General features: G+C 35.6%; 1 protein-coding gene across 1 annotated transcript in view; it reads left to right on the forward strand.

The window, feature by feature from the left end:
• The window catches only part of CSMD1 (CUB and Sushi multiple domains 1), a 950,789-nt gene that overhangs the window by 693,226 nt on the left and 230,655 nt on the right, over positions 1-26,908 (forward strand). Inside the window, 4 exon segments of the mRNA XM_040059570.2 lie at positions 4,007-4,195; positions 7,899-8,015; positions 9,401-9,616; positions 12,727-12,915. Of these exon segments, the coding sequence (XP_039915504.1) occupies positions 4,007-4,195; positions 7,899-8,015; positions 9,401-9,616; positions 12,727-12,915 (711 nt within the window).

The following is a 26,908-nucleotide window of genomic DNA, read 5'->3' on the forward strand; positions in this document are numbered from 1 at the left end:
CTAGAAATGGATCTACCTCCACACATAGCTTTAGGTGACCCTGCTTGAGCAAGGGATTTGGACTACATGACACCCAGACATTCCTTCCAGCCTAAATTGTTATGTAGTTTCTGTCACGCTGTTAAAAAAAAAAAAAAAAAAAAAAAAAAAAAAAAGTTTTTTTAATGAAAATATAAGAACAGTTAAAATTTAAGGATGATTCCAACCTACAGTTATAGCAAGCATTATGATTGAGGTTAGAATTCAAAACAAGCTAGATGAAGTGAAGAAAGAGTGTAAAACAAAAAGAGTTTTATTCTATAAAGAAATATGCTAAGCCTAAATGGGGAAGGAGAAATGCCTTGTACAAATACAAAATAGAGATACAATAGAAAAAGATTTGGATGCCACACAGAACTTCTATAATCCAGAGAAAAATGTAGCAGAAAAAAAGTGGAATCTTCTAGACATTGTATTTAACCATCTAAAAAAATTAAAAGACAATTTCAGAAAACACATTTGTTTTGTCAATGGGACTGTTTTATCTAGTACTTGTTCAAAAATTATTTGTGTTATTTTTTGTTCAAAAATCTTAATTTGATGACCAGGTAGACTGTTGTGCCAGTTTGTGACATGGTTTAAAAAGAGTAGAAGGTTACTAACATGGAAAATATGATGCATAAGGAGTCATTGAAAGGTTTGTTCTTGTTTAGAAAAAATATTACTTGGCAGCCAGGGGGTAAAGTGTGATAATTGTGTCATGGTCCCAAGTAGCTAATAATTGCAGCCTGTCCTAGAGTTAGATCTACTGCCTGTGCTCCTTCTCAATCAACTCTTTACAACTATTTTCCAACCACATTTAATCACTGTTGTGCCAGAATTTCTCATATCTTTTTTGTAGTCAGAACTCTCAGTATTGCCCATTATTTAATTTTAGGTTACCTCCTATTAAGAAAAAGAATCAAATCTTCTTGCAAAGAAGGAAAGAGGGATTATTTCTTTTCAGCTATGTGCATGGTTGCTGAAACTACATACTGAATATTTTTCCCTGAAAATGAAACTCTGTTGCCTGAGCTGAGTTTATTTATTTAACACTACTACTTCAGTCAGGAAGTTGGAAGTTGATAAATTTCCTATAGCTTTTGGTCTTCTTACAAAAATGTGAAACAATGGGGTCAATGTAATTTTTAATTATCATTTCAAAAAGAAACTGATGAGTTTACCTGTTATAAGTGACTCAGAATGCCAAAGCAGCTGATGTGTTCAGGGTGGCAGGCTGCTCTAAGAAGAAGGAATTTTGAGAGTGCTGCTGTTGGCCTCCACCTACACTAACATATTTCAAAATATGAAGTATGATGAAGTCTGGAAAAAACCTAATGTGTATGAAAGTTAAAATTTCATACAGATGAAATTATTAAGGGCGCTCACAGTGCAGAATCTTATAGACTTAAATGGGATCTTTGAGACTATATTAAGCAATTTTATCCAGGCAAAGGGAATCTAAAAATGCCCTGTGTTAGCTAACGCAGTACATTTACATTAGGAGTATGCAGGCAAATCTGGAGAAACTAATTTGTCTAGACTTTAAGTATGTCAGGGTTACCTCATCCAAACTAGATTATAGACTTCCAAACCTGAATTCTAAGTGAGATATAAGAAGAGCTGGAGGGTACATTTTTCTGTGAAAGCTAGAGTCATTATTTATTATATTTTTATTTGTATTCCTGCTTTCAACACTCATATCTATAGTTCTGAACCCGTCACTTTATGCCCTGATAAATCAATTTTTCCTTAGTTGTGAACTCCTCCTACTTTGTTCCTTAGGCTGTATGGTAGTCCATGATAAACAGGGCAGGGTAGAAGCAGTAAATTGAGAGGATAACTTCCACAGAAAGAGTTAGAGAGGCACAAGCAGCTGCGAGGACCAGCACCTGCTGAGCCATTTAGAGGGCTAAGAAACTAGGAAATGCCAGTGAAGAAGGCAGTGGTGGTAGAATAACCTTGGCTAGATCCCAGGTGCCTATATCTTAAAAACACCTTCCCACTACCCTCCATTCTTCTCTGGCTGAACTTCACTTTAAATTTTATCTACCTCCTCTTTCTGAGAGGTGCAGGGAGACAGGGCATGAGGGCTGTGATCAGTTTATCACACATTATCTTTGCTGCTTGTTCCTCCTTGGTGGAAGGACCCCTTAGACTCTTCTTCTCTAGCATTAAGTTCCTCCCCCAGGGAACAGTCTTCCATGAATATTTAAAATTTGAGTGCTTCCCCTGATCTACAGTTCTTAATGAGTGGCTCTGGCATGGGGTGCAAACTTTCAGGAACAGAGCGCTCCAGTGTGGGTCTCCCACAGGGTCTCAAGTCCTGCCAGCAAAGCTCTTCCAGTGTAAGCTCCTGTCTCTACCAGGCCACAGATCCTGCCAGGATCCAATGTGGACTCCCACAAGATTACAGCCTCCTTTGACCATCCATCTGCGGCAGAGTCGGTTCCTGCACAGTTTGTAGGTGGATCTCTGATCCACTGTGAACCTTCATGGGCTGCAGGAGGACAGCTGCTTCCCCACGATCTTCAGCACAGGTTGCAGGATCTTCCAAACCTTGAGCACCTCCTCCCTCTTCTTCTTCACTGACCTTAGTGTCTCAGAATATTTGCTCTCACACTCTCACTCTTCTCTATGGCTGCTGGTTTTCTGCAAGCAGCTTTTTGTGCCTTTCTTAACTATGTTATCCCAGATCCTCTGCCGCCATCTCTTGAGGTGTTCAGCTTTTGCTGGCAGCAGACCCATCCTGATGGCAGATGGCATTGGTTTCTGTTGGACATGTGGGAAGTTTATAGCAGCTTCTCACAGAAGCCACTTCTGTAGCCACCCTTGTCTACTAACTAACCCTTGGTCATGCAAGCCTGATACAGGGGTGAGGATGATGGTATATTTTAGTTTTTTGTTTTGTTTGTCATCATCCTAGTCTACTTGTGATTGGCAATAAGTTAATTTTTTTTTCAAATTAGTTTGATTGTCACAGTAATTATTATCACTTCACAAGATGTGAACTTCTTGTCTTTGTCTTAGCCCTTGATTTTCTTCATGTTATTTTCTACCTTATTCTCTCTTCCTGTACTGTTGAAGGGGGAAATGAGCAGCTGAGTGGAGAACTGGAAGCCAGACAAGGTCAATTCATCACACATAGTAACAGAAAATAAAATAAATTCCTATCATCCCAATAGAGAGTCTATTTGTTTCCCTGATGTGTGTACATTATTGCTCATTATATTATTAAATCCCACAATCATTTGCTATCACTAGAAGCACAATGTATAATGTGCAGTTAATGAGCCTCCATTTGATAATTTCAGGGAGTTCTTTTCAGTGGATAGCTCCAGGTTTATTTGCAAAACCTATTTAATCTCTCCTGTAAGACATAATTATCAGAGACTTTCTGTCAGATAAGAGTTATACAATTGTGAAAGCTTTAGTATTAGTCTTTCTTTTTTTCATGCATAGGATAATATCTGTAAGAATTCAGTAATTTGTGAGTTCTTCAATTGCAGTTTATTGACATTGCTTCTTGTAGCACCAAATAATCACAACTGCAGAGGAAAATTTAGTTTTCCTGCAGTATCAGAAACTGAATAGATGAAATAATCAAATATGATTTATGTACTAGCAAAATTTTTATTCATACTTTGAACTGTAGTATCTACCTATTGTTTCTGATGTCCAGTACTTTTATTGGTTTCGTGTTTTTAATTGATTGACAAAATAAACCTTAAAGCTTCAGTCTCTTTCTATTTCATTTGTACTTCTCTATTCTATGAAACTTAATATTTGCAAACTGTTCTGTGAGTCAGATAACTAGCTAGAGAAAGGGTTTTATATCCCATATCAGTTCTCAGCCAATGCTAACTAGGATCATTTGGAGGCTCTTTCTTTCTCCTGTCTTCCTTGTTTTGTGTTTTGTTTGGGTTTTTTCTGCATTTACTATCTGAAAAAAAAGGTAAAAAACCAAAATTAAATCTGTGTGTTTCAGGTGTTACTCTGGAATCAGATTCCTGCCTTGACCCGGGAATTCCTGTGAATGGCCATCGCCATGGTAACAACTTTAATATCCGCTCCACAGTAACCTTCAGCTGTGATCCAGGATATACACTGAGTGATGAAGAACCTCTCATATGTGAAAGAAACCATCAGTGGAATCATGCGTTACCCAGCTGTGATGGTAAGTGTCAAGCTCTTCTGATGGCAGCTTTAAAGTCCACAAAAGTTAATCTACTATTTTTCAGAACTAATTAAGCTTGTCATTGCTACTGCCTCCCTTCAATTGTAGAAAGATCCACACTTTTAAAAAATTATTTTATTGTTAGTAGAAACCAGGCTTTACATCTCTGTATCAGCTTTCAGTAAAGTACTGAAAAAAATCCCAGGCACATACTCACAAACAGAAAAATTCAGATTCTTGCAGGGTGCCATTGTTCACCTATGAATCAAAATGGTGCCATACAACTAATACTTTCAAAACAAAGCAAATAAGCTTAATTTATAGACTAAACTCTAAATACTGCATACAAAAATAATTGCTTAAAATTTATGATGCTCAATATTAAAACAGATAAACCATGATCAGCCAATGTAATTAATTTTCTTAACATATTTTTGTTTTGAAGTTTTGGTTAGTTTATTAATTGTTTTGGTGGATATGAAGTATGAAACTGTCTACAAATTTCATGACACATTTTTTAAAGTGCTGAATTACTCCATGGTTTAAACAGCCAGCAAACAAGCCTCACATAGTTGCTCACTCACTCCCACCAGCAGGATCAGGGAGAGAATTAGAAGGATAAAAGTGATGACACTTGTGGCTTGAGATAAAGATTGTAGAGTAAGAAAAGCAAAAGCTGTGCACACAAGAAAAGCAAACCAAGGAATTTATTCACTGCTTCCCAAGGACAGCAGGTGTTCATCCACCTCCAGGAGAGCAGGGCCCCATCACATGTAATGGTCACTTAGGATGACAAATATCATCAGTCTGAACTTCTCTGTTTTCCCTTTTCTTCCCCACTTTATATGAGTGTGTTGCCATATGGCATGGGTTATTCTTTGGGTTTGCTGCCATCACCTGTCCCCTTTGGGACACCTAACCTGCTGTGTCTCCTCCTAATCTTCCACTCACCCCCAGCTTCCTCACCGGTGTAGCATATGAAAAGCAGAAAAAGTCTTGTTTCTGTGTAAAACCTGCTCAGCAATAACAAAAGCATCTCTATATTATCAACCCTGTGCTCATCCATAACACAGCCCCATACTGAGAAGAAAAATAACTGTACCCCAGCCAAAACTAGCACAACTGTATTCACAAATATTTCTGTGTTCTTTTTTGTAATTGGATTTTTTGGCTAAGTTCTGTTTCTGTGAACCTCTGAATAAACTTAATTTCTTCACGGAATCCTTGTATAGTTGCTACAAAATCCCTCTTATAGAAACCACAGCAGCAAAGAAAGGCACTTGCTTCAGTGAATTGCTTAAATTAATGTATTTGTAACTTGCCTTTCAGGTCCAAGGCTTTCATTGATTACAGTGGAATGTCAAAGGACAAACTTAAAGTCAGATTCAGCAAAGTATTTTAGTTTCTCACTCTGTCTTAAACAGTTTTGTTAAATCTGAGCACTAGTCTTCTCCTTCTAAGTATCACACCAGCCTTCTGGCCCCATGCTCAAAACATCTAAACCACAAAAAGGTTATTAAAGAATTAGCTAATCTAGCATGCAAACTCAGTCACCTTGTAATCACTGCAACGCATTCCTCCTTTACAAGTACAGACACAAATAATTTTTATAACTTTTCATTGTTTTTATGGATTTCTTTCCTTGTTAGGTTTGCCTTGATGGGTTTGACAAATGTGAAGGAATCTGAAGATTGAATAGTATTCTCTTCTTTTTCTACTTACTTTGTAATAAAATGTGTGAATGTATTTTTGAGTAAAAATATTATTATTTAACTCTTTATTTTGTATATGAATGTTGAACTTCAGGAAGAGCTAGTTAATTTTCACTCATTGAAAAAAAGTTTTTTTCCCTAGGTCCTTCACCCACTTTCATGTGACTGTATGAGAAATGTCAAACCTTCTGGAGTATGCTCTCTAGGCAAACCACAAGGGTTCAACATACATTCAGTCCTCCTGATTAAACTCCATTGTATTAACTAGTCTAAAAACATGGAATAGAACTCATATTCTATTAGATAATCATGCTGTTAGTGTATTTGCCTTTTTGAGGCTCAACAAGCTGTGACCCAAATTTTTGGAATATGACAGATTTAACTGAGGTGGAAAATAAACATTTTGCACTCATCTGTAGAGTACTGATGTTCTCAAAATTTTAACTTCAGAACATAATTTACCAGAATAAATGCCTAAGGGAAAGCATGTTGCTTTGTTTCATGCCGACAAAGAAGAAAATAAACCTGTGTACAAATACAAGGTAGTTAAAGTCCCCTCTAAGTAACGTGTCATTCTCAAAATTTGCTAATGCCAAGGTGGAACATGAAAATAATTTTTGAGTGAGAGCTAAATTAAAGCACATCAATTCCATATTTTTAATTTGTTTAAAATATGTAAATTATTTTGAAATATGTAATATCTGTTTTCAGTAATGTTGCACAGTCAAATATTTTCTTCCTTCTGTGGTGTTGTACAGAATAAGACAAGTATTTTTGAATTAATGTATTATTGTACATTAATGGCACTATAAACCTGATGTCTATAATGCTGTTTTATTATTAAGTATTATCAACCATATATTTACTGTGGGTTTAGTCAAATGTGTTTTAATTCATACTTGCAAGCAGAAATAACTATATTCCAGGCTGGTAGCATTTCCTTTCCTTCTACTTACTTATAAATATATATAAGTTACATAAAATCAAAAGTTTTAAAAACTTTAACAAAAACCTTAGTCTAATAAGAAATGAAAAAAGGAACTTAATCTATAAGCCAACTACATGTATATATATATACCACACATGTACATAAAGGTACTGCAAGTTTACTGTATATTTTGTCATGTACGTTTTCCAACTACTTAATGGCAAAGTGTATCACTCTGTGTGAGGAAGAAGGCTAAAAGCATCTTAAGGTTTGTTGCTTTAATCGTTTAAATATTTAGTATTAAAATTTTAAAAAACAACAGCATAAAAACTGGACAGTAAGAGATGCATGAAAAGCACAGTCATGCTGTATTTATAAGATCTGTGAGCAATTTGGCATGATAATCTTAAACTTTAATTAATTTGTAATGCAAATTTGAAAAGCCTAGTTTAGTAAATTCTACTATGCATAAAATGTCTCCTAGCATAGTTCTCGTGTCTTCCAAAATATTCAATTACAAATAAATTACTTATGATGGGACAATCTAAATCTTTGAAAATTAGGAAATTACGCTTTTTTCCCCCATAATCATTGCAGTAATCATCAAACTTTACTTATTTGAAAATATGTACTTTTTACTTAAGTATTTGTTGGTTAAAAACGCAGTTGCATGCATGCATTTCAAAATATTTCGTGAAAGAAAAGTAGCAGCAAGATATTTTTGAGTTACTTCACAAAAAATCCCCTTATTTCTTACATACTACTGCAACAGGAATTAATACTTGCAATAAAAAAATTGTATTTATTTTGTATTCTGCTGACTAGCAGGAAAGGCTGTAGATGAAACATAAACTCCATTTCAAAGAATAATTTAAAACAAAATAAATTATTGTCAAATGAATATTGTGACTTTGGATTAATTAACTTCTTATTTTAATCCTTGACTCTATTTTAATTTTAAGTGATGTTAAAAAATTAACTTTTTCTTCTGTCTCTCTCTCTCAAACCATTTTCAAGATAGGCTTTTTGTATTACTTTTTTTTTTTTTCTTTTTCCCCCCCAGCTTTATGTGGTGGATATATTCATGGGAAGAGTGGAACTGTTCTTTCTCCAGGTTTTCCTGATTTTTACCAAACTCTTTAAAACTGCACATGGACTATTGAAGTGTCCCATGGCAAGGGTAAGTTATCTAATATATTTTGCATATATATAATGTCTGTATGGAAAAACAAAAAATCAGACACACATGGCTAAAAAAGAAAATGTCCCTTTATGAGTTAAACCAGCACTTTCTGCTGCCATTTCCTTGAGGAATAAGTTTAACTTCCCAAAATTAATATCTTCAAAGGGGTGGGATTTCCATTTGTGTTAATTTTTCAAAGGAATAATTCCTTGAAAATAAATTTAACAGTTGCCATGGCAATGTTTAGTATCAGAAAAATGGAAAAGAGCAGAAGGAGGTAAAATATGGGAAAATAATGGCTACTTGTTAAATAGCAACAAATTTCTGTCAGTCAAAAATGCCAGGACCTTGTTGCTCGTTGTTTACTATTATTAGCATAAATTAACAGATTTGATCTGTGTATTGGTAACCTTAGATTTCAGGCATAAACCATTGGAGCAACAACTTATATATATATATCTTTTGTTACATATACTGTAGAGTAATATTTGAGTGCATAGTTAATCTCGTAACTTATCCATTAGGGGAACGTATAAAATAACCTAAGGAAAAAGTCCAGAGGGTGCAATAATGTGTTATATACCATTAAAGCAAAACATAATAAAAAGTTACTGAGAAGTATATGGGAAGTTTCTGCTTTTAAAATCTTCTTAAAGACTGGATTTTTTTTTTGTTTAAAACTCCTAAGACATTTTAAATATAAAATATATGAGAAAAATGTGCTAAGAAGAATGTTGATCCCTACAGTAAATTTATAATATTTATTGTATTTGAAAACTGAACTGTAAGTCAAAATTTAATTCATTACTGGGTTAGAAGTAGGCAAATGAAAAAACAGTCATGATGTCAAGTAAAGTGTCAGTCCCAGAAATTATGAATCTGCATTTATATAAGACTGTACATAAAACTTGCGTATGATTTGTCCTTGTATTTGGAAACTGAAGTTTAGAATTAAAAACCAGAATTGTGTTGGAGGAAAGGCAAAAATAAACCACAAGTACAAAATTTCAGCCAAGTATTAAAGTACATGTCCTAGAAAATAATAAAATCAAGGTAGATATTATAAATAAAAGAGACATACAGGATCTTGAATAATACCTAAATTATACAAATTTGAATTTTCAGAGTGCTGTATGCCATTGATTCTGTTATGGGAACTATTGATTTAAAGTGAACTTTAAAGCATCCGCATTGCACATATTATTCAGTTCAGCTCATGTGGTTTCTGCAAACTTTATTTTCAGAATTTCAGAATTTGATTCTTTTTCTCAAAATGTTTCCATGTAATGTAAGTATTTTTTTCTGTGTCACCTACATATGAGGAATGGAAAAAACTTGATATTAAATGGCTTTTCTTTCCTCTCTTTTTAATTATTTTAAAGGTGTACAGCTGGTTTTTCATACTTTTCACCTTGAGAGTTCTCATGACTATTTGCTCATCACTGAAGATGGGAGCTTCACAGAGCCAGTAGCCAGATTAACTGGCTCAGTCTTACCACCTACAATTAAAGCCGGTCTCTTTGGAAATTTTACTGCCCAGCTTCGATTTATATCTGATTTTTCAATTTCTTATGAAGGTTTCAACATAACATTTTCAGGTAATGAATTCCATCTTGCTAAATATCCTGAAACTGTTCAGATGATATTTCACTTACAGATAACAGAAACATTATGAAAGACCATAAAGTAAAAATAAAAAAATAATCAAAATTGTATCGTCTCTATCATAGAAAACTGGTTAAGGTTTTAAAAGGTGGCCAATAGAATTGAGAAGAATGTTGTGATTTGACTGTTTGAAGTTTTCCCTGTTCTCATAGAAACATTAAAATTGTTAAAAAATGAAGTTTGGAGGAAAATTAAGGGGGAAAAGTTACAAAGATAAAAGATACTGCTTCAGAAGAAAGAAACTAACTTGTTCTAAATTATAGAAACTTTAAAAAAGCAGTAGTATGCTAACTCAGATTCACAAAGGATTCTAAATTGAAGACTGATTTTGAAATAGAAAATGTATATATAAAAACAAAATAAGACACTTGTTAGCTATTGATGCATTTCTACAAATTATCTCTTTAAGATACTTGATACATTTGTTACTGATTCTTATTTACAGTCTTCTAGAAAACATCTAATATAAGTTTCTCAATAATTTTCTTTGCCTATCTCCATTACTAGGAAGTAGAATTACAGATGTGCATATTGTAGCAAGGCATCTCACCCCCAACAAGAGCTCATCTGTTGCTTGTTAGCTGGTTAGATAACTCAAACAGGATGAAGCTGTCTTGTAGTGAGTTATTTTGGTGCCACAGCCAAAATGGCCAGTAGTCTGGCATCTCCCAACTGCCAATAAACATATTAGTTTTGGAGTGTGGTCTGGAAGGTAAGCTGGATTTCTTACTGACAGACACCTCACAAGATAGAAAAACCACACCAAAATTTCACAAATCAGAAATCCTCTATACATGATCCTGGAAATGTGTGGATTTTCTCCTATGAGTACAGATGCTTATTTTATGGTTAATCCCCAGGGGCTAAGTGAAGAAATCTGTATACATTACTGTAATTTTGGTGGTAGATTACAATACTATTTCTTTTGCCAGCTTTAATTATAGGTACCTTGAATAGTGCACTGTTTTATGCTAGGCTGTAATCTACTAGTAGTTCTTTAGTTGTATACTGTGTAGTAATTCTGATTAAGATCTTTGGTCTGTTATCTCTGTCTGTTTAGGAAGTAATTATTTTTTTATAAATAGACCTGATTTGCCATCATTAGAACTTGTGGACCAGAGTAAGTCCTTAAATTTAAGATGCTGCCAAGTTCTGAGGCTAAGGCAGGTCTTGTCTGAAGCTTCCACTTGTCCATGACACATATGGACGAATGAAGTGCTAGTTGAAATTCACATGCGTATGTATATCCTATGGAAGGAGTACATAAGGAACTCACATCCAACTCTCCTACTCATTTTTTCAAGAACTGAAAGCCAATAAATTTTGTTGAGAATTGGCAATGTTTACAGATGACCATGCTATTTATGAGTAATGTATCTCATTCAGCTTACTCATTTAAAAAAGGAAAAAACCTGCCTCACTGATTAGAGCAATAGTGTTGGATTTACTCCTATTAAATGCTAAAATGCATTATTCTGGATACTTTGGACTCACCAAAGCAGAGGTCAGCAGTTTTATAACTTTGAAATGTAAAATACAAATATTAATTATTTCTCTGATAATTTGATTGTCATTAAGTCAAAAGAGTAGAGCATTAGCCAAGTTATAGAAAAACACAAAATATTTTGGATGGCAAGGGGGGAAACTGTGCAGTAACAAAAAATATGGATCATAGAACTTTTGGAACACAATTGAAGGTTTGTGTCCTATCTACTACTGCTACAACATACAGAGCCAGCATTATGCCATCATTTATATTAAGTACACATTTTGAGAAATATTATGAGGTACATTAACTGTATGAAACAAATGGGTGATTCTGTTTTGTGCTTCACCAATCAGAATATGATTCTTCTTAGTAAGAAGTGTTTAGTGAGAACTGTTTCGAATGTCATCCAACATAGAAATTTGTCATGAAAATTGCTGTGTGCCTAAGGTATGCTATGAGGTATCTCCATATCTAGCTTAGCCTCTGCAGTATTGAGCAGATGTAGTAGATCATATGTTTTCTAAACTTACGACATTTGCCAGCAGAACTGATGTAATTTATAGATCACCCCTAATATTCAGAACTTTCCTACAAGGCAGCTACTAAAGGGAAGGAATTATTTATTTATTTATTCCATATATGAGCTGTTTTAAAGACTCGCTCAGAAACTTTGGTTTAGTTTTCTTCCCTGCCTCTAAATGGAGTCTCTTCCTCTAAATAGGTAAATTTGACCCTACTTTCTACTGACCTCCAAGGTTCATGATCTAGAAAATATTTTTTCTTATCTGTTGCCAGAAGGGTCTTTTGGATCATATTCTGAGGGACATAAAATCAAACCTTTTCCATTAGATGTTAAGTTGTTCTCTTTCAACATCTTTTCTCAAAGTAGCTGCTAGTGGATATCTGGGGGGAAAAAAACATATTAAAAAAAAATGGGATAAACAAAAAGTGATACTTCAACAGCATATTCTTTGGAGATGAGGAAATGGGTGGCTCATGTATTTTCAGAGTTTGATTTTCTTTGTATGTGACGCCTGATTTTTTCTCCATTAGTCTATTCTGATTCCTCCTGAATGATTCCTAATGTGTAGTTATAAAGCACAATTTTTGAAAACATGTTCATATGTCTTTCATTCATCTAACCTTTTGTTTGATTTTTAGACAGATTTTCTTCATTACACAATGATTTCTTTCATCTCTAAGTCACACTTCTAGAGCTGTTTGGGAGTTCAGATGAAAAGAAACTAGGATTATATACAAAGGAAGTAATTAAACCAAATTAGAGTAAACCACTTACAGCACAAGCTGATTATAGCTCTCAAAATTAAGAAAATAGATGTAGTGTGGGTAGGACACATTAGATATATAATTACTGTATATACAGGCATAATAGACATATGGAAACAGTATTGAGTATTAGTAGACAACACAACTCTGAAATACATGTTTTCCAGCTGTTCCATGCTCACACAATGCAAGCAATTTGGCAAGTTTGCTTTTTTCCGTATGGACAACTTGTCCAGATAATAATATATTATGTTTTATTGTCTGCAGAATATGATCTGGAGCCATGTGATGATCCAGGTGTTCCTGCCTTCAGTAGGCGAATCGGTTTTCATTTTGGTGTTGGAGATTCCTTGATCTTTTCTTGTTTCCCTGGATATCGCCTGGAAGGTGCAAACAAACTCACCTGCCTGGGAGGTGGTCGGCGTGTATGGAGTGCACCTCTGCCAAGGTGTGTGGGTAGGTGGTCACATGCTTTCATTTCATTCATCAAATCGTTGTACAATGGCACGTGTCAGAATACTGGGCAGGGAACGAAGTGCTTGGGTTGAAACAGTTGATCCCCAAAACCTTTAAAGTCAGTGCAAGATATAAGTAATGCATGTCTCTTTTATTTAGAGAACAAAAAATACAGAGAATAATTAGAATTATGCCAGCAAATAAGATGAAAATGTTGTGTGAGAAAAAATGTAGAAGTAATTTATTAAACTTTATGTTTGGCACAGTTAAGTTATAAATTTCACACTTTGTCTTTTGGGGTAGAGAAACAATGTTTAGAGCTTTTACATGAAAATAGCCTACTTTAGAGCCCTGCATCTGATTTGAAGGGACTTTTCCTCATATTGTGTTGTTATTCCTGTAATTCTAAACTTTTGGGATTTTTACAGTTTATAAACTGTATCACAGCATTTTTAAACTTTATTTTTTAAATTAGTGTACTGTTGTTGAACATCAGTAACTATGAACTCAAAGGGAATAAGCAGTTCTTTTCTTTGAAAAGGCCTGGGACTGTATATTATTAAATGTTTGCAGTTGCAGTATTTGTGAGATGGTTTTAACTTGACCATGTCAAGTGAATCTCATCAGCTACTACTGACATAATGCTTCTGAAAAGTCAAATACTTCCATACACCTCTAAATGAATTTCCTTAAGAGGGTTCTTGTTTTAAATGATATTTTATTTCATGAAGGGAGAAACTCAGCTTCTGCTTCTTTCTTTTATTTATTTTAAACAGATGGATCGCTATATCTGAAAGAGTCACCTACATTGTATATGTATATGTGAGATACATAGAAAAACATAAAGTATCTCAAATTTTGTTTTAAAATAGAGTTATTTATCCCATGATAAGGGATGTTACACATGAGAGAGTAACAAAAATAATATGGAGTTTGCCATTTATTTGGAAATTCTAGATTTAGGTCTTAATCTATATGCAGGCCTGGGATATGTGGGTTGTGCTGTTTGTTCATTTGTTTGCTTGTTTTGTTTGGGGTTTCTCTCTTTCTAGGGGTCTTCTCTGTGTTCCACTCAAACATGTTAATTTATTTTTGATATCATAAAATTGTAGTCATCTGCTGAAATGTTGTTATATTGTGCTGAAGAAAAAAGACATTCTATATGATGCATGTTCTTGTAAATTTTGTTAACTTTTAGAAAGCCTTTCCTAAGTATCTATAGTAACAAGACACTCATGCCCGATATCTTGAAAATGCTCACTTAGTTATCTTCATATTGGAAATGACACATTGAAAAGCTGACAAAAGTCAAAGTATCAATAATTATTAATTATTGAAGTATCAGCCATTAGTTGTGAATTCATAGGACTAATGTAGCCACTTACTGTGCCAGACACAGATAGGCCTGTATATTCTCCCATGCATGATTTAGTGATACACATCTAATCTTATGTCTATGTGATATTTCTGCCATTCATATTGAACCGGAATTTATTTACAGAGAGCCTAGGATTTCCTTTTTGTTCTTATGTTCTTATGTTTAATTTTGAGTAAAATTTTCATCTGGCCCTGAGACACTTACATCACTAAATCCGTGTACGAGATGCCACTTTCTAACTGATTAGTAAAACCTTTTGTAAAATATGCAAGGGCAAGTGGAACTTCTCTAAAATAAGATAATCTAAATAACTTTTCTAACTCAGCCTATGTCTTCATTAGGTCTCTTGTAGTGTAGCAAGCTAAAGATATATATATATATTGCAACTAAGACAAATGCAAGGAAAGAAACTTTGCTAGGCAGCTGAGTGAAACTGAGGGGGAACCACATACTCAGTGCTCTTCATAGCTGCTTTCATAAGTGATATATTTCTTAACACTAAGAGGGTTTACAGAAGTTCCTTTCCTTGTTGCCATAGCACCTAGGACATTAAGGGGTGAAGATATCATTTTACCCTGAAAAGGAGTTCACACAAAGACTTTTCAGAAGAGTGAAAAGCAATGGCTTGTCCTGAAATCTGCTGGATTTGGAACGTGCATTCATTCCAAATGCACATCTCAATTCAGTGGCACAAATTCATAAGTACATTACTGGGCTCAGTAGCCTCTTGATTATTACTTCCTAATTGTCATTTCTACATTGACTAAACTCTCATACATGATATATACATACATCAACAAGGATTTTTGGGTCCTCCTATGACAGAGGGTAACAGTCTTTCACGAATATTTTAATCAGATTCAGGATGAAAGACCTTCAGATTTAATTGTATTTAGGTTATAAACTAAACATTCACACGAGCACATGCTGATTTGTGTCATGGAAGTTGTATTTAGTTTCATCTGTTGTTGAAAAAAACAACAAACCAATAGGGTTTCCAAAGATCTTGCCCTTCTTCATCCAAGTAAATAACTTAAAGCCCTTCCTCTAGGGTTATCTCAGACATGCTGTGCTGTTGTATTTCTCCACGAGACTAGACGACTGCCGATGGCAAAAGAAAATACCGATGGCTCTCTCTCACTGGGTGGGATATTACAGCTTTTATTCTCGAGTCCTGCCCTGCTTGGCTGGAGCCGTTCCCGATGGCTCGCTGGTGCCAGAGAGGGTTCGCCACTCCCTCACTGGGGCTTTTTCCCCAGGGGGCAGGGCCCAGCGGCAGGGACAAGACACCACCCAATAAGGGAGAAGCGGGAGGGGAACAGGGCTGGGTTACATTTCAGTGTGGGGGATGGACACTGCTGGGCAAGGACAGATCACATGATACATAGAAAAAAACATTACAAATCCGATGAAATATAAACCAAATAAATGCATTACAACACTGCAGTTTTCTTGATCAGAGAAGTACTTGTGCCTTTCCACCCTTTCATCTTTCTTTAAGAGTTATTTTCCAGGGAAAGGAAAAACAGAGCTTGGGAGGTCTAGTTTGCCTAACATCAAGATGCTGCTATTCCTAATTTAAGGCTTTGAGTCCTGTATGAACAACATTATCATAACTATCAGTGGCCTTCTCCCCATGCTGAGCAGGTAGATGGTTTTCCCCTGGATTTCTTTGATTGCCTGGAAGTTGACTGGCTCTCAGAATAAAGCAGCATACCCTCTTCTTCAGTAAGAACCCTCCTTTTCACAACAAAACACAACACCAAGCCTACCTGCAAAACCAGATTCATATTCATAAACTGGTGGACTTGTAAATCTCATTTCCTTATGTCAACCGTTCTCTCTTTTGTCTTTTCAATTAGAATGATTTTGTGTAGCTCAGCTATGCACTTCAAGTTGTTTTGCATATTATTCCACCTGACTCCAGAGTTTTGAAGAGTCTAGCTAGTTTCCCTTTGTCATCATTCAATTTCTAAATGTGTCCTCCAGTTGGATCTATCCCTTGAATAGAAGGCAGTTTGTGCCTACAGCCACCTACTTACTACTATTTGAGGAAAAGAACTTCAGTGTTAAAAAGTATGCAGAACATCCAGGCCCTTAGGGCTGACTCCTTTCGCACTGTTTAAAGAACACATAATTACCCAAGGTGGTGTCAAATTTCCCACATCTCAGAAGACTAAACTTTTTTTTTCTTCTTTAAAGAGGTGCTTTTGCTACAGAAGCAAAACCCCTTCTTACCTAGTGAATTTTCTATTTACACTGACATGATACGACTTTTCAAGAACATCCTGTCCTTCCACCTCTATGTACCAAGTGTGGGAAGACTGGGACTGCCAATCTCCTCACGCAGAATTTATCCTTCTTGAATTGTTTAAAAGAATGTAGTGGGGCCATCCTTAAAAAAGTCTCATTTCCTCTAAGACCTTCCTCAAAACACTCAAATAACAATGGTGGTTTCCCTGACAATTGTCCTAGTACCTGATAACTGCAGATGAGACACTCTGCTCTTTTTTACACAAGAGTACTGCTTCCCATCTTTCCAGGCGTGGTTAACTGCATTTGGAGAACTATCACATGGTTTTTACTGAACTGGTGACTCACTGCAGCACATATGCTCAGGTTAAGCTTTTCTGTAGTTTCCCACAGTATAAAGGACACAGACAGTAATTTGAATGAAAAAAAAGTCTGTCTACCTGTATGTACCTGTTTTTTTGTGATATGTTCTCTCAGTGTACATTCACAGTGTTATTTTTTACATGCATCATATCTTGAAAAGAAACATCACTAGCCCACATCTTTTGATTTGAGAATATTGATGTAAATATCTGGGTTTTAACTGTTGTGAAATAACTTGTGACCTAGCCTTATCATCTGGCATGCTGCTGTAATTGGTGTATTTGACTATGTGTGATGGTTTAATTTTCCAGATCTACTTCTGGATAATTTACTTATCATTTAAAATTACAGGGTTTGTATTGTGCATGTGAGTGAAAAACAAACTACTGGAGTACAGACAAGTTTTTCGTGATTATCTTTTGTCTAGTTGAGGCTTGCAAGTATTCTGCAGTTTGCAGAAAGCAGCTTTTGTGCCCTTCATTTATTTACATTTCATGCAGTGTTATTATTTGTTATTTTTTGGTTATTATTGCTTTAATTATTATTCCAGTGTTTTCCAGAAAAAAAACATTCAAAAGCATGCATTTTGTTAGTAATTGTGGTTGTGATGGGTTGCTGACACTACTTCTACCTATGTAATTTATTCCCATTATGCCATTTGCTTTTCATAGTTGTATATTTCAATGTCATATATACCTTTAAAAAATATACCTTTATACTTATTTCATCACTGTGAAGACAAAACTGTCTGAGTGTGGATGCATATTCTTACCACTTTTTCCTTCCAGCAATAACTCTTTTTTCCTCTACCGATAATAACACAGTTCTATTATAGTTTCATTTACATTTCACAGTTGACTGCTTTTTCCTGAGGACAAACCCCAGCTTTTAGTAAGTAGTCCCCCTAGAGTACAGATCCAAGAGTAAAGCTTCAAGGCAGTCATGCACCTCTCCCTATCCACAAAGCTGTGTAATCTCAGAAGCTCAGTGAATAATGGTGTCCAGAAATAAGGAGGAACAACTTCTATAAGAAGTCTATTGAAGTCCCTGATTCTGAGGCTAATGTCCACCTAAAGGAGACTGTCACAATCAGATTTCTGGTGTTATCATGTTGTCGTCACTAACCTTTTAAACAGGATTCACATGCTATTTCCAGGAAATATGTTACTAAGGCAGACTTCCTAAATCTCATCTAATAAACCAAGACTATGCTTTCAATCATACTTCTGTTCCTTTAGGGTTTGCTTAAAGTCAAACTATTCAGGAGCTTTCTAATACTCTGTATTAGCGTTGTGTTGAAAGACTCATAGGTTAAGAAAGGCATTCTTAAAAAACCCAAACAAACCGGCAAACCAGAAGATCATGAAAGCAAAATGAAAAATAAAGTTCAAAAAAAGAACCTCTAGTTCATTAGAGGTCATAAAAAAACTCAGAAATCTTCCATTTGCAAGGGTAAGAGACTTTTCTGTTCTCTAGGAAGGATATAAAGGAGTTGTTTTAACTTATGCAGAATTGTTTTGAGCCTGATGGAAAGAAAAGAGAGAAAAGAAAAAGAAAAGGAAAGGAAAGGAAAGGAAAGGAAAGAAAGAAAGAAAAGAAAGAAAAGAAAAAGAAAAGAAAGAAAAGAAAGAAAGAAAAGAAAAAAAAGAAAAAGAAAAGAAAGAAAAGAAAAGAAAAGAACAAAAGAAAGAAAGAAAAGAAAAGAAAAGAAAGAAAGAAAAAAAAGAAAGAAAAGAAAAGAAAAGAAAGAAGACTACATTCTCGGAGAAATAACATGAAATAGTACCTACTGTGTTCTGAAAAGATATAAAAAAATAAGAGAATGTTTTCATATTAAAACACATCTAAATCACTTGTTACATAGCTTAAACTAGCACATAGTAAATAAAATTTGTTCTGTAAATATCAGCTGCTTACATGGATCTAATTTAGATTCTTCACTTCCCAAATCTGCCAACTATGGAAGTCTGCCAAAACATGCCATTCAAAGACAATGTCCTTTTACTCATCTTCTTTATAAAGGAAAAAAACCTACATAGTTATCTGTGTCTTCTCAGACTTGGTGAGGAGTAGGGTATGTGCAAAAGCAGAAATGCTTAACAAAACAAGATACCTGCAAGTATGCACATTTCCAGAGACAAGTGGCCAAGAAGTAGGGGCTGAGGCAGAGGACAGAGTTTAGACTGCAGTGTTAAATGCATGCATCTGATGTGCGCTTAAATTATCCCCTTAGTACTTTTTTGAAAGTGACTTTATAATTTTGCCAGTAATCCTCTAAAAGGTGATGAAATAAACCTTAAGTTTATTATCCTTTATATGGTGTGCATTGTGATATACTGATGAAAATCTGAAAGAGAGGAGACATTTCATTTTTCTTCCTTCCCACTTGACAACAGCTTCCCACGCTGTTGACTGATTATAGCAGACAAGACATTAAAAACCGGAGTAGTGCGAAGATACAGTGAGTTGCAAAGTACAGAGCTCAGATTTAGATTCCTTTTTCTTTTCAAAAGACTTTAATTTCATCAGAGGGGATGATGGCCACATTTGACTCCTCTTGGGTGGTCATTTCCTTTCAAATCTGTCACTAATCTGCAGAGGGTTGATATCTTTCTCCCCATTAACCTTCTCTAGAGAGTCTGCCCTGGCTTTTCTTCAGAGAAATCCATTTCAAAAGGCCCAGCTTATGCCATGAAACCTTTTCAGCAGGTCTCACATACCCAGGTCATACTGAGGGGAAAACTTATCATTATAATTTCAAAAAAGCCATAATTTACGAAAACATATAAAGAAAGGAACACGAGAACGAACGGATAAAAATAGTGGGGAGAAAAGATATCACAGCCACAAGGATTCAGCTATGAGATTTATTGCAACTTAGATGTCCATTGCTCAAAGTGATGGTTGTGGTCTTGATCCACTGAGGGGTGGGGATGCCCCCCACAACATAAAGTTCAGTCGGGTTCTTTGTAGTTTATGACATTATGACATTTTCAAATGTTTTCAGCATAGCATAGCAGTCATGCCTTACCAGAAGGGATGAATACCTTCAGGCCTATGGCCCAAATATCCTGATAACTTCCCTGGAAATGAAGTTTTATATCTGAGGCCATTGCCTTGTCCCCTTCTCTGGCTCCAAAGCCAGCCTATAGCTAAAAATACAGGTCGGTTTGTAGTGGTGTGGTGGTTTTTGGCCGGGAAGTGATTTTTTCCAGGAAATTACCGTTTGACAAGCTAATTAGAAAGGAATATGTTACGTGAAAAATTTAGGAGTTAAATATAGGAGTTACAATATAGAAGGTAAAGAAAATCACTTCCTGGCCCAAGCCCCCCAAAAATGGCCATCGGCTGGTAGTGGGTGCTCACCCCCCTGCACCAGGCTGCTCTTGTGGAGAATCAGAGGTTTTTGCTACCACACATCCAAAATGCCTCCTCCCCTTTCATTTTGGGGGTGTGTAAACCAAAGCACCCCTGTGCTTTTGCAAATAAATGTTTGTTTGACTATTAACCCTTAAATTCCAGTCTGTCATAGGAGGAAGAAACATCTGAATTTGTTCTTCAACTCTCCCTTTATGTGATTGTTCTCAACAATTGTTATTTGATTTGCAAGCTGCTTCTGTCTGCTTTCTCTGCACTTTCCCTGCTCACTATCTCTTTAATGAAACTGTAATTCTTACCCTGTGTATGACCACATAATGAAATATTATTTGTTCACTACACAGTGTATACTATATTCAGCTCAAGCTAGCCTTTCATGGTAAGGATTGAACAGAGTTCAAACACAACATATCAAAGAATAAACTTAATTTTGAATGCATGGGTCTTTTTTGTTTGTTTGGTTGTGTTTGGGCTTTTAACCTGCATTTTTTCCTGTCCCCCATGAGTCATTCCAAACTGTATGGAATTCCTAAGTCAAAAACTTAAAATTATAAAGCAGAAAAGAGTGCTCTTATGTATTTCCATTTCATATTTAAGTGGTTGTTGCTCCTTTCTTAAATTTTATATGACTTTTGACTTTTAATAGTGCATTAACTACAGGTTTGAGTAAAATCTTCGCTGAGGTATTGCTCACTGGTATTCACATTAATATCACATTAATTTAGCATGTTCGGTTGTTATATTAAATACTACTTGAACAATTGGTAGGGTGCTATAATAAAATACTGATACCATTTAATAAGCTGTTTCTTTTTAATAGTTTAGTTAGTATTAATTGAGAAGTCATCAATTGTAATTAATATACTTCATCATGTTGTAGCATTTGAGTTAATTCCAGTGAGACTGAAGCAAGTGGGGACCCCTGTTAGTGTGAATTGCATTGGAGATTTGTGTGAGACCCTGAGATCTGACATTCATTGTTTTTACTTTAAAGTCTCTGTAGCATGAATATGTATTTGAGTGCACCTTTAAGAAGTCAAACTAAGTCTGAAAAATTGCTGTTCATTTTTAGCTCAAGTCTAGGCAGAGAGAGCTCTCATTTAAGAGCTTCTCATGAACCAGAAATCTTATATAGCATCAGGAGTTGAGTCTTTGAATCTTTAGATAGAAATAAGGATGTTCTTGCATTCACAACTCGTTGTATTTCAGAATTCTTTTTTTAGATGTTATCACATTTAAATTGTTAAGTCTACAGACTGTTTTCCATTTTATACAATGTATTTAATAGTTATTTGATGTTTTTGATAATTTCTGTTCCTTTATCTTAAAACATTGCATTCTACAAATACAATCAAAAAGGCTGTGTTATTTCTTCCTTTCTTTTATTTTAATTTTTTTGACTGAATATTGAAGATTTGCTTGAGCTAGTCTTGGAGTCTTACTGTGTCTGAATCTTTAAAATGTGGTGCTATATAATAATTACAGATTTGAGTTGTTTCTTTCAGAAAACTGAAACTTTAATATTCAGGAATCACTACAGATTTCAGTTGGTAGTCCATGGGCACTCTGATTTTATTTTCAGAATGAGAAGCAGTGACTTGTATGAGACCTCAATTACCTTTGTCTGAGCCCTAGTATGAAATATTAGTCAGATATAGTTAGAAGGAATAAAGATTGACTCAAGTAATCCTCTTGCCTTCTTTCTATGGTTTAAGGTTTAAGGTCTGATATGTGTTTGTTTCCCACAAAGACAAATAGTGTAGGAGTGTTATGTCCAAAGCTTATTATCAGATGCCACTAGAACAAGTAGACAAAAATGTCAAAATAATTGAAATACGAAAAGATGCCCATACCTTGGTTTGTGCAAATAATCCCCTGGGGCCAATTAACATCATAGGATTTTGAGAACGTGGAGTAGTGCCTTTTTCAGTGGCATATGGAGTTGAGAACTAATAACCAAACCACAGAAAATTATTTGCCTGCTGTTTAGGCCTTCTTTCCTGCTGCAATATTCTGTGCATTCGAATGGTACAAAAAAATACAGAATAAGAGGTTGTTTTAGGAGAGCATTTCAGTAGGGTTTTCACTGAGGTATTCCAACCTCACCACCATCATATGAGTGTTGCTTAAAGAATATTAAGAGAGGCTGACATGAACATGCTTTAGTAGTACAGTCCACAGCCAAAAACCTAACTGAAATCTGTCTTGAAGAAGCAAACGAAGAGAAAAGAGAGAAAAAACAGGGAATGCCACTCCTCAGGCACCAACTGGTACGAAGTAGGAAAGAATCCTCAAACAAAAAATTCTCCCCAGTAAAGGTAGTGGTGACAGTAATAATGATAATAGTAATGAGAAAAAAGGCACTATTTTCTTGCTTTCTCCCTGGTACAGTTATATTTTTCATGCAGACCTTCTCAAGATCCTCATTGGTAGCTTATAGTACTGTTTACACCAAATGGATCATGTATGGGTACTGCAGACTAAATAGTATTCAACATGATATATTTGTGCATCTATTTTCTTGTGTAATATTAATTGTGCAATAAAATAACTATTAACTGCTCATTATCTACAAGGTTCTATTCAAGTACAAATTTACAGGCTGAATACTACCAGATCTGGAGTGAAGTGATCTTTGTGTAGAGTTACAAGATAAAATGACAAGGCAAAAGAATGAGAAGTGGGATGAGAACAGCATGATTTAAAAATCGATGGCAATCGCTTTTTAGGAGAAACCCAGCGTAACATTGTTTCTGAATTCAGTAGTGCCAGGTGAGAACAGCAGCACTTGTGAAACCAGAGTGAAGTTAATGCTGCAGCTGCCTGGCAGTGTGTAGATGAAAAGTAACAGGCAGACTCTCATGTGGAGAGAGGGACTTGTGACAATACAGACTCAGACACTGTGCGGTGAATTGCTGTGGAAACTCCACGTGCACCTCAGTTTGATGCAGTGTTCCAATTAACAGGAAGCTTCTTCTCCTAGCACTGTATTAGAGCTCGTACACGAATCCATGCTGAAGTTGAGGCATATATTGTGTCTGCCCTGCAGAAGTCGTATGCTCAGCTTTAGAGACCCTTCACTGACTGTGGGGGAACCCTAAGTTTTTGCTATTATTTGAAGGCAGAGGGTCTGTGATCCCTTTTGTTCAACTATTAATGTTACATAATCATCCTACTGGATAACAATATTGTCCAACAGAAACAGAAGGAATGTCTGAGCTCAGCTTCTTCTTGAACTTCATGAACTGCTGCACAATTTTGTAAATACAAAGATATTCTGCACTCAGTAGAGTGCTTTGTGTCAGAGAAGCCTTTAAACTGACAACATACTACTTTTATTTGATCTCTGCTTTGGAGATCTGCTTAAAATCTTGTCAAACCTTTTAGCAAGATGTATGGAAAAAAAAAAATAAGGTAACTTTTCCATTAAACAAAGTTATTGTTACATATTACATGAACTATTTTTCAAAGCAATTCAAAAATCCCTGAATTTTGTTTGTTTTAAGAGTTTGTGCTCATATTCAGGAAGTGTTTGATAATCTTCAAAACATCTACCCTCTGCAGTTTCCTTTTATCCAATTTCAAGTGAGACAATGAAAGAAAGAAAAAAGTCACAATTATTTAGATAGAATATAAGTGACTTTATTAAGCAAACGAACAAAGAATGTGGTCAAGTATCACTTCCAGACAGATTACTCTCTCTGAAAGGGAATAAAAGAACAGTTTGGTAAAGCAGTGTTTTTTAGTCTGCTGCAGTTCTTACCAAGGTTCTAACAGACAGCTTGGAAACGGTAGTGAAATTAAAGCATGTAATTCCTCCTCTAAAGTCTTTTACATGTGGAAACAGTTAACATACAATCTATATGAGTATACCTTTTGAATTCTAAAGTGGATACTTCTGATTTGTAATAATAAATAAAACTAACTTTAAAAAGCACACAAGGTTTCAATGACATAGTAGATAATTAAATTAATCTGCTTTTTTCTGCTTTCCAACTTTTGAAACATAGAGGCAGTACTGTACTTTTTTTATTTTTTTTCTTTACAAAGAAGTTGTATTCAAGGACCTTGTCTTTTGAATGCTGTGTTTTGCAGATTTGAGAAGTGAAGAATCTAGATTGGATCCATGTAAGCAGCTGATATTTACAGAGGAAATTTTGTTTACTATGTGCTAGTTTAAGCTATATAACAAGTTATTTAGATGTGTTTTAATATGAAAACATTCTCTTAATTTTATAGATCTTGTCAAAACACGGTAGGTACTATTTCAATTATTTCTCCTGCCTGCCTTCCTTCCTCGTTCTCTCTCTCTCTCTCCCCCTCGGACTCAAAACATTTTAATCTGCACAGTGGGTTTAGGTGTCACTGACCATATTGATAGTAAAAAACCTAGAACTTTGAATCAATGTATTTTGTATCTTGAAAAGTGAAATAGACTGATGCAGAAACAAAGGAAATGGAGACATCGTATTTCAGTGCTAGATATTTTTTATAGCAATTTTTAGGTATTATATGCACATTTTAAGTTCCTAAGTTTTACCTACATTATACTAAAGCCAAGCATATCACATAACCCACAGAGAGCATTGTGAAATATATTCATTTTCTTTAATAGCTACAGCTTGAGGAGCTAGTCCTGAAAATACCATTTACATAAAGCATGTTCAATGGGTATGTTATAGATTACCTGTTCACCCAAATTCACACTAATATTTCCAGCACAAAGTTTTGGATCAACAGTAATTACTTTAAGATTGGTAAAGATTATTTCTCCTGGCAAATTCCACACCTGTCAGTGTTTGCATAATTTAAGATTAGTAGATACTAATACAGATATAGTTGATTTTTATTGAAAGGATGCATATGGGTACTCTTCAGTGAAATGTAGTTAATAAATGAAATTACAATCACTTACAAGATGTTTCTTCTCATGGGGAAGTGAGAAATCTTTTTCATCTTTCTGGAGAATCAGTTCATGTTGCCAAGCTGAAAGCAGGTTTCTGGAACTGAGCAAGTATCTGGAAAGCATTGAAGTAAGGAAGTGGCCTTTCAAGTCAAGAACTAAGAGCTCTTTCAAGATAATATGATAGTATTTTTCTGCTTGAGATACTAAAATCAGTAGTTACTCATAGAACACCTGTGCTAGATACGTAATGGTGTATGACATCTTTCAAGACTGTCAAGTGTTTTACTTTTCAGTTACCATAGGTGGACAAGCCATATCCCTTCTTTGCACAAAACTGCCATCACTTGATCTCTCATCAAGAATATAAGAGGTGTGGCTTTATTTGCCTTGCTTCTGTAAGAATTTTATCTGATATTTTATCTGATGCTTGCGAGCAGAATCGTCATGTCAATGTGGCCAAAGGCTTTTGTTTAATTTTGCATAAGGAATTAAAGATTAATTGGTGGTGAAGAAATGGATGTGAACATGAATATATTTTTCCTGTCTAGTAGTATGGTACTCACAAGTTAACAGTGAATGTTGATTAATGCGTTACTTCAGAATTTTATTTCCCAATTGTTTAATGTATGAGTTTCTCAGAAGTATTCCTTCTCCCTTATTTAATGCCCTACCCACTGTGCTAAAGAGTTTAGGCAACATTTGTTTGTTGCAGCGTCCTGTGTGCACCTGGAAGCGCTGGCCCATGGGCTAGCTCAGAAATCCTCACCATGGCTCACGCGCTATGGGTCGGGGCAGCTAGTTGCACAAGCCACCTCCTCCCCATGGGTACTTGGTTCCCCACACCCAGCGTAGGACGGGATGTTCTTGACGACCATGGCGACGGAAAGAAGGAGGACTCTTTAAGCAGGGTAAAAGGCTTTATTATCTCCGAGCCTGATAACTGCTGCTCCAGAGAGCCCCAAACAAGGCTTGGACATGCGCTTATAAACGGGGGGAAACTGAGGGGTGGTAACAAAGCAACTACCGATCAGCATAACTTGGGGTGGAACAGGGGGTGTCACCATGAAACGGGAACCAGTCACAGGCAGGGAGTAGGGGATTTCCCAGGCACCAGCCTATCACTCGACGCCCTCCCTGGAGCTTTCTAGAACCTAGGGAAGGGCCCCGAAGTTGATAGACAGGGCGCCCAAAGAGAGAGAGAGGGGATTGACATGAACAGGTGTAGGGTAGGGTAATTGACACATAACAGCAGGGTTACATAACAGGCATAGGGGGAGGAACCACAGAGAAAAACAGGGGGTACATGGAATGAACCATTACAAAGAACTTCTTATAACAATATAAAAGCTTACAGAGAATGCTTAAGAACTTAATAAAACAACTCTTGCACCACCACATTTGTTCACTTTGTGACTGATTCTCAAATCTCTCTGTGTGAGGCAGAAGTCATAGGAGATGCATGTTCAAATCCCCAGAGGCAAAGTGAATTGAATTTAGGTGTCACACATCCTGGTTGTATGTGTTAATTATAATATAAAAAAGCACTATCAGTATCAGCTAGTGTCAATATTTTTTAAAGAAAAAACATGATTTTTCCCATACTACTCAGTAAAATATTAGGGCCTTGGTGGCATGCCTTCTCAAGCTTTTCCTACTTCCAAGGCCAGACTCAGCATTGCATTTCATGGCTGTTCTTTTGAGTTTCTAGTTCATAA

Source organism: Hirundo rustica, chromosome 3 (genome assembly GCF_015227805.2).
Source record: "Hirundo rustica isolate bHirRus1 chromosome 3, bHirRus1.pri.v3, whole genome shotgun sequence".
Lineage (NCBI taxonomy): Eukaryota > Metazoa > Chordata > Aves > Passeriformes > Hirundinidae > Hirundo > Hirundo rustica.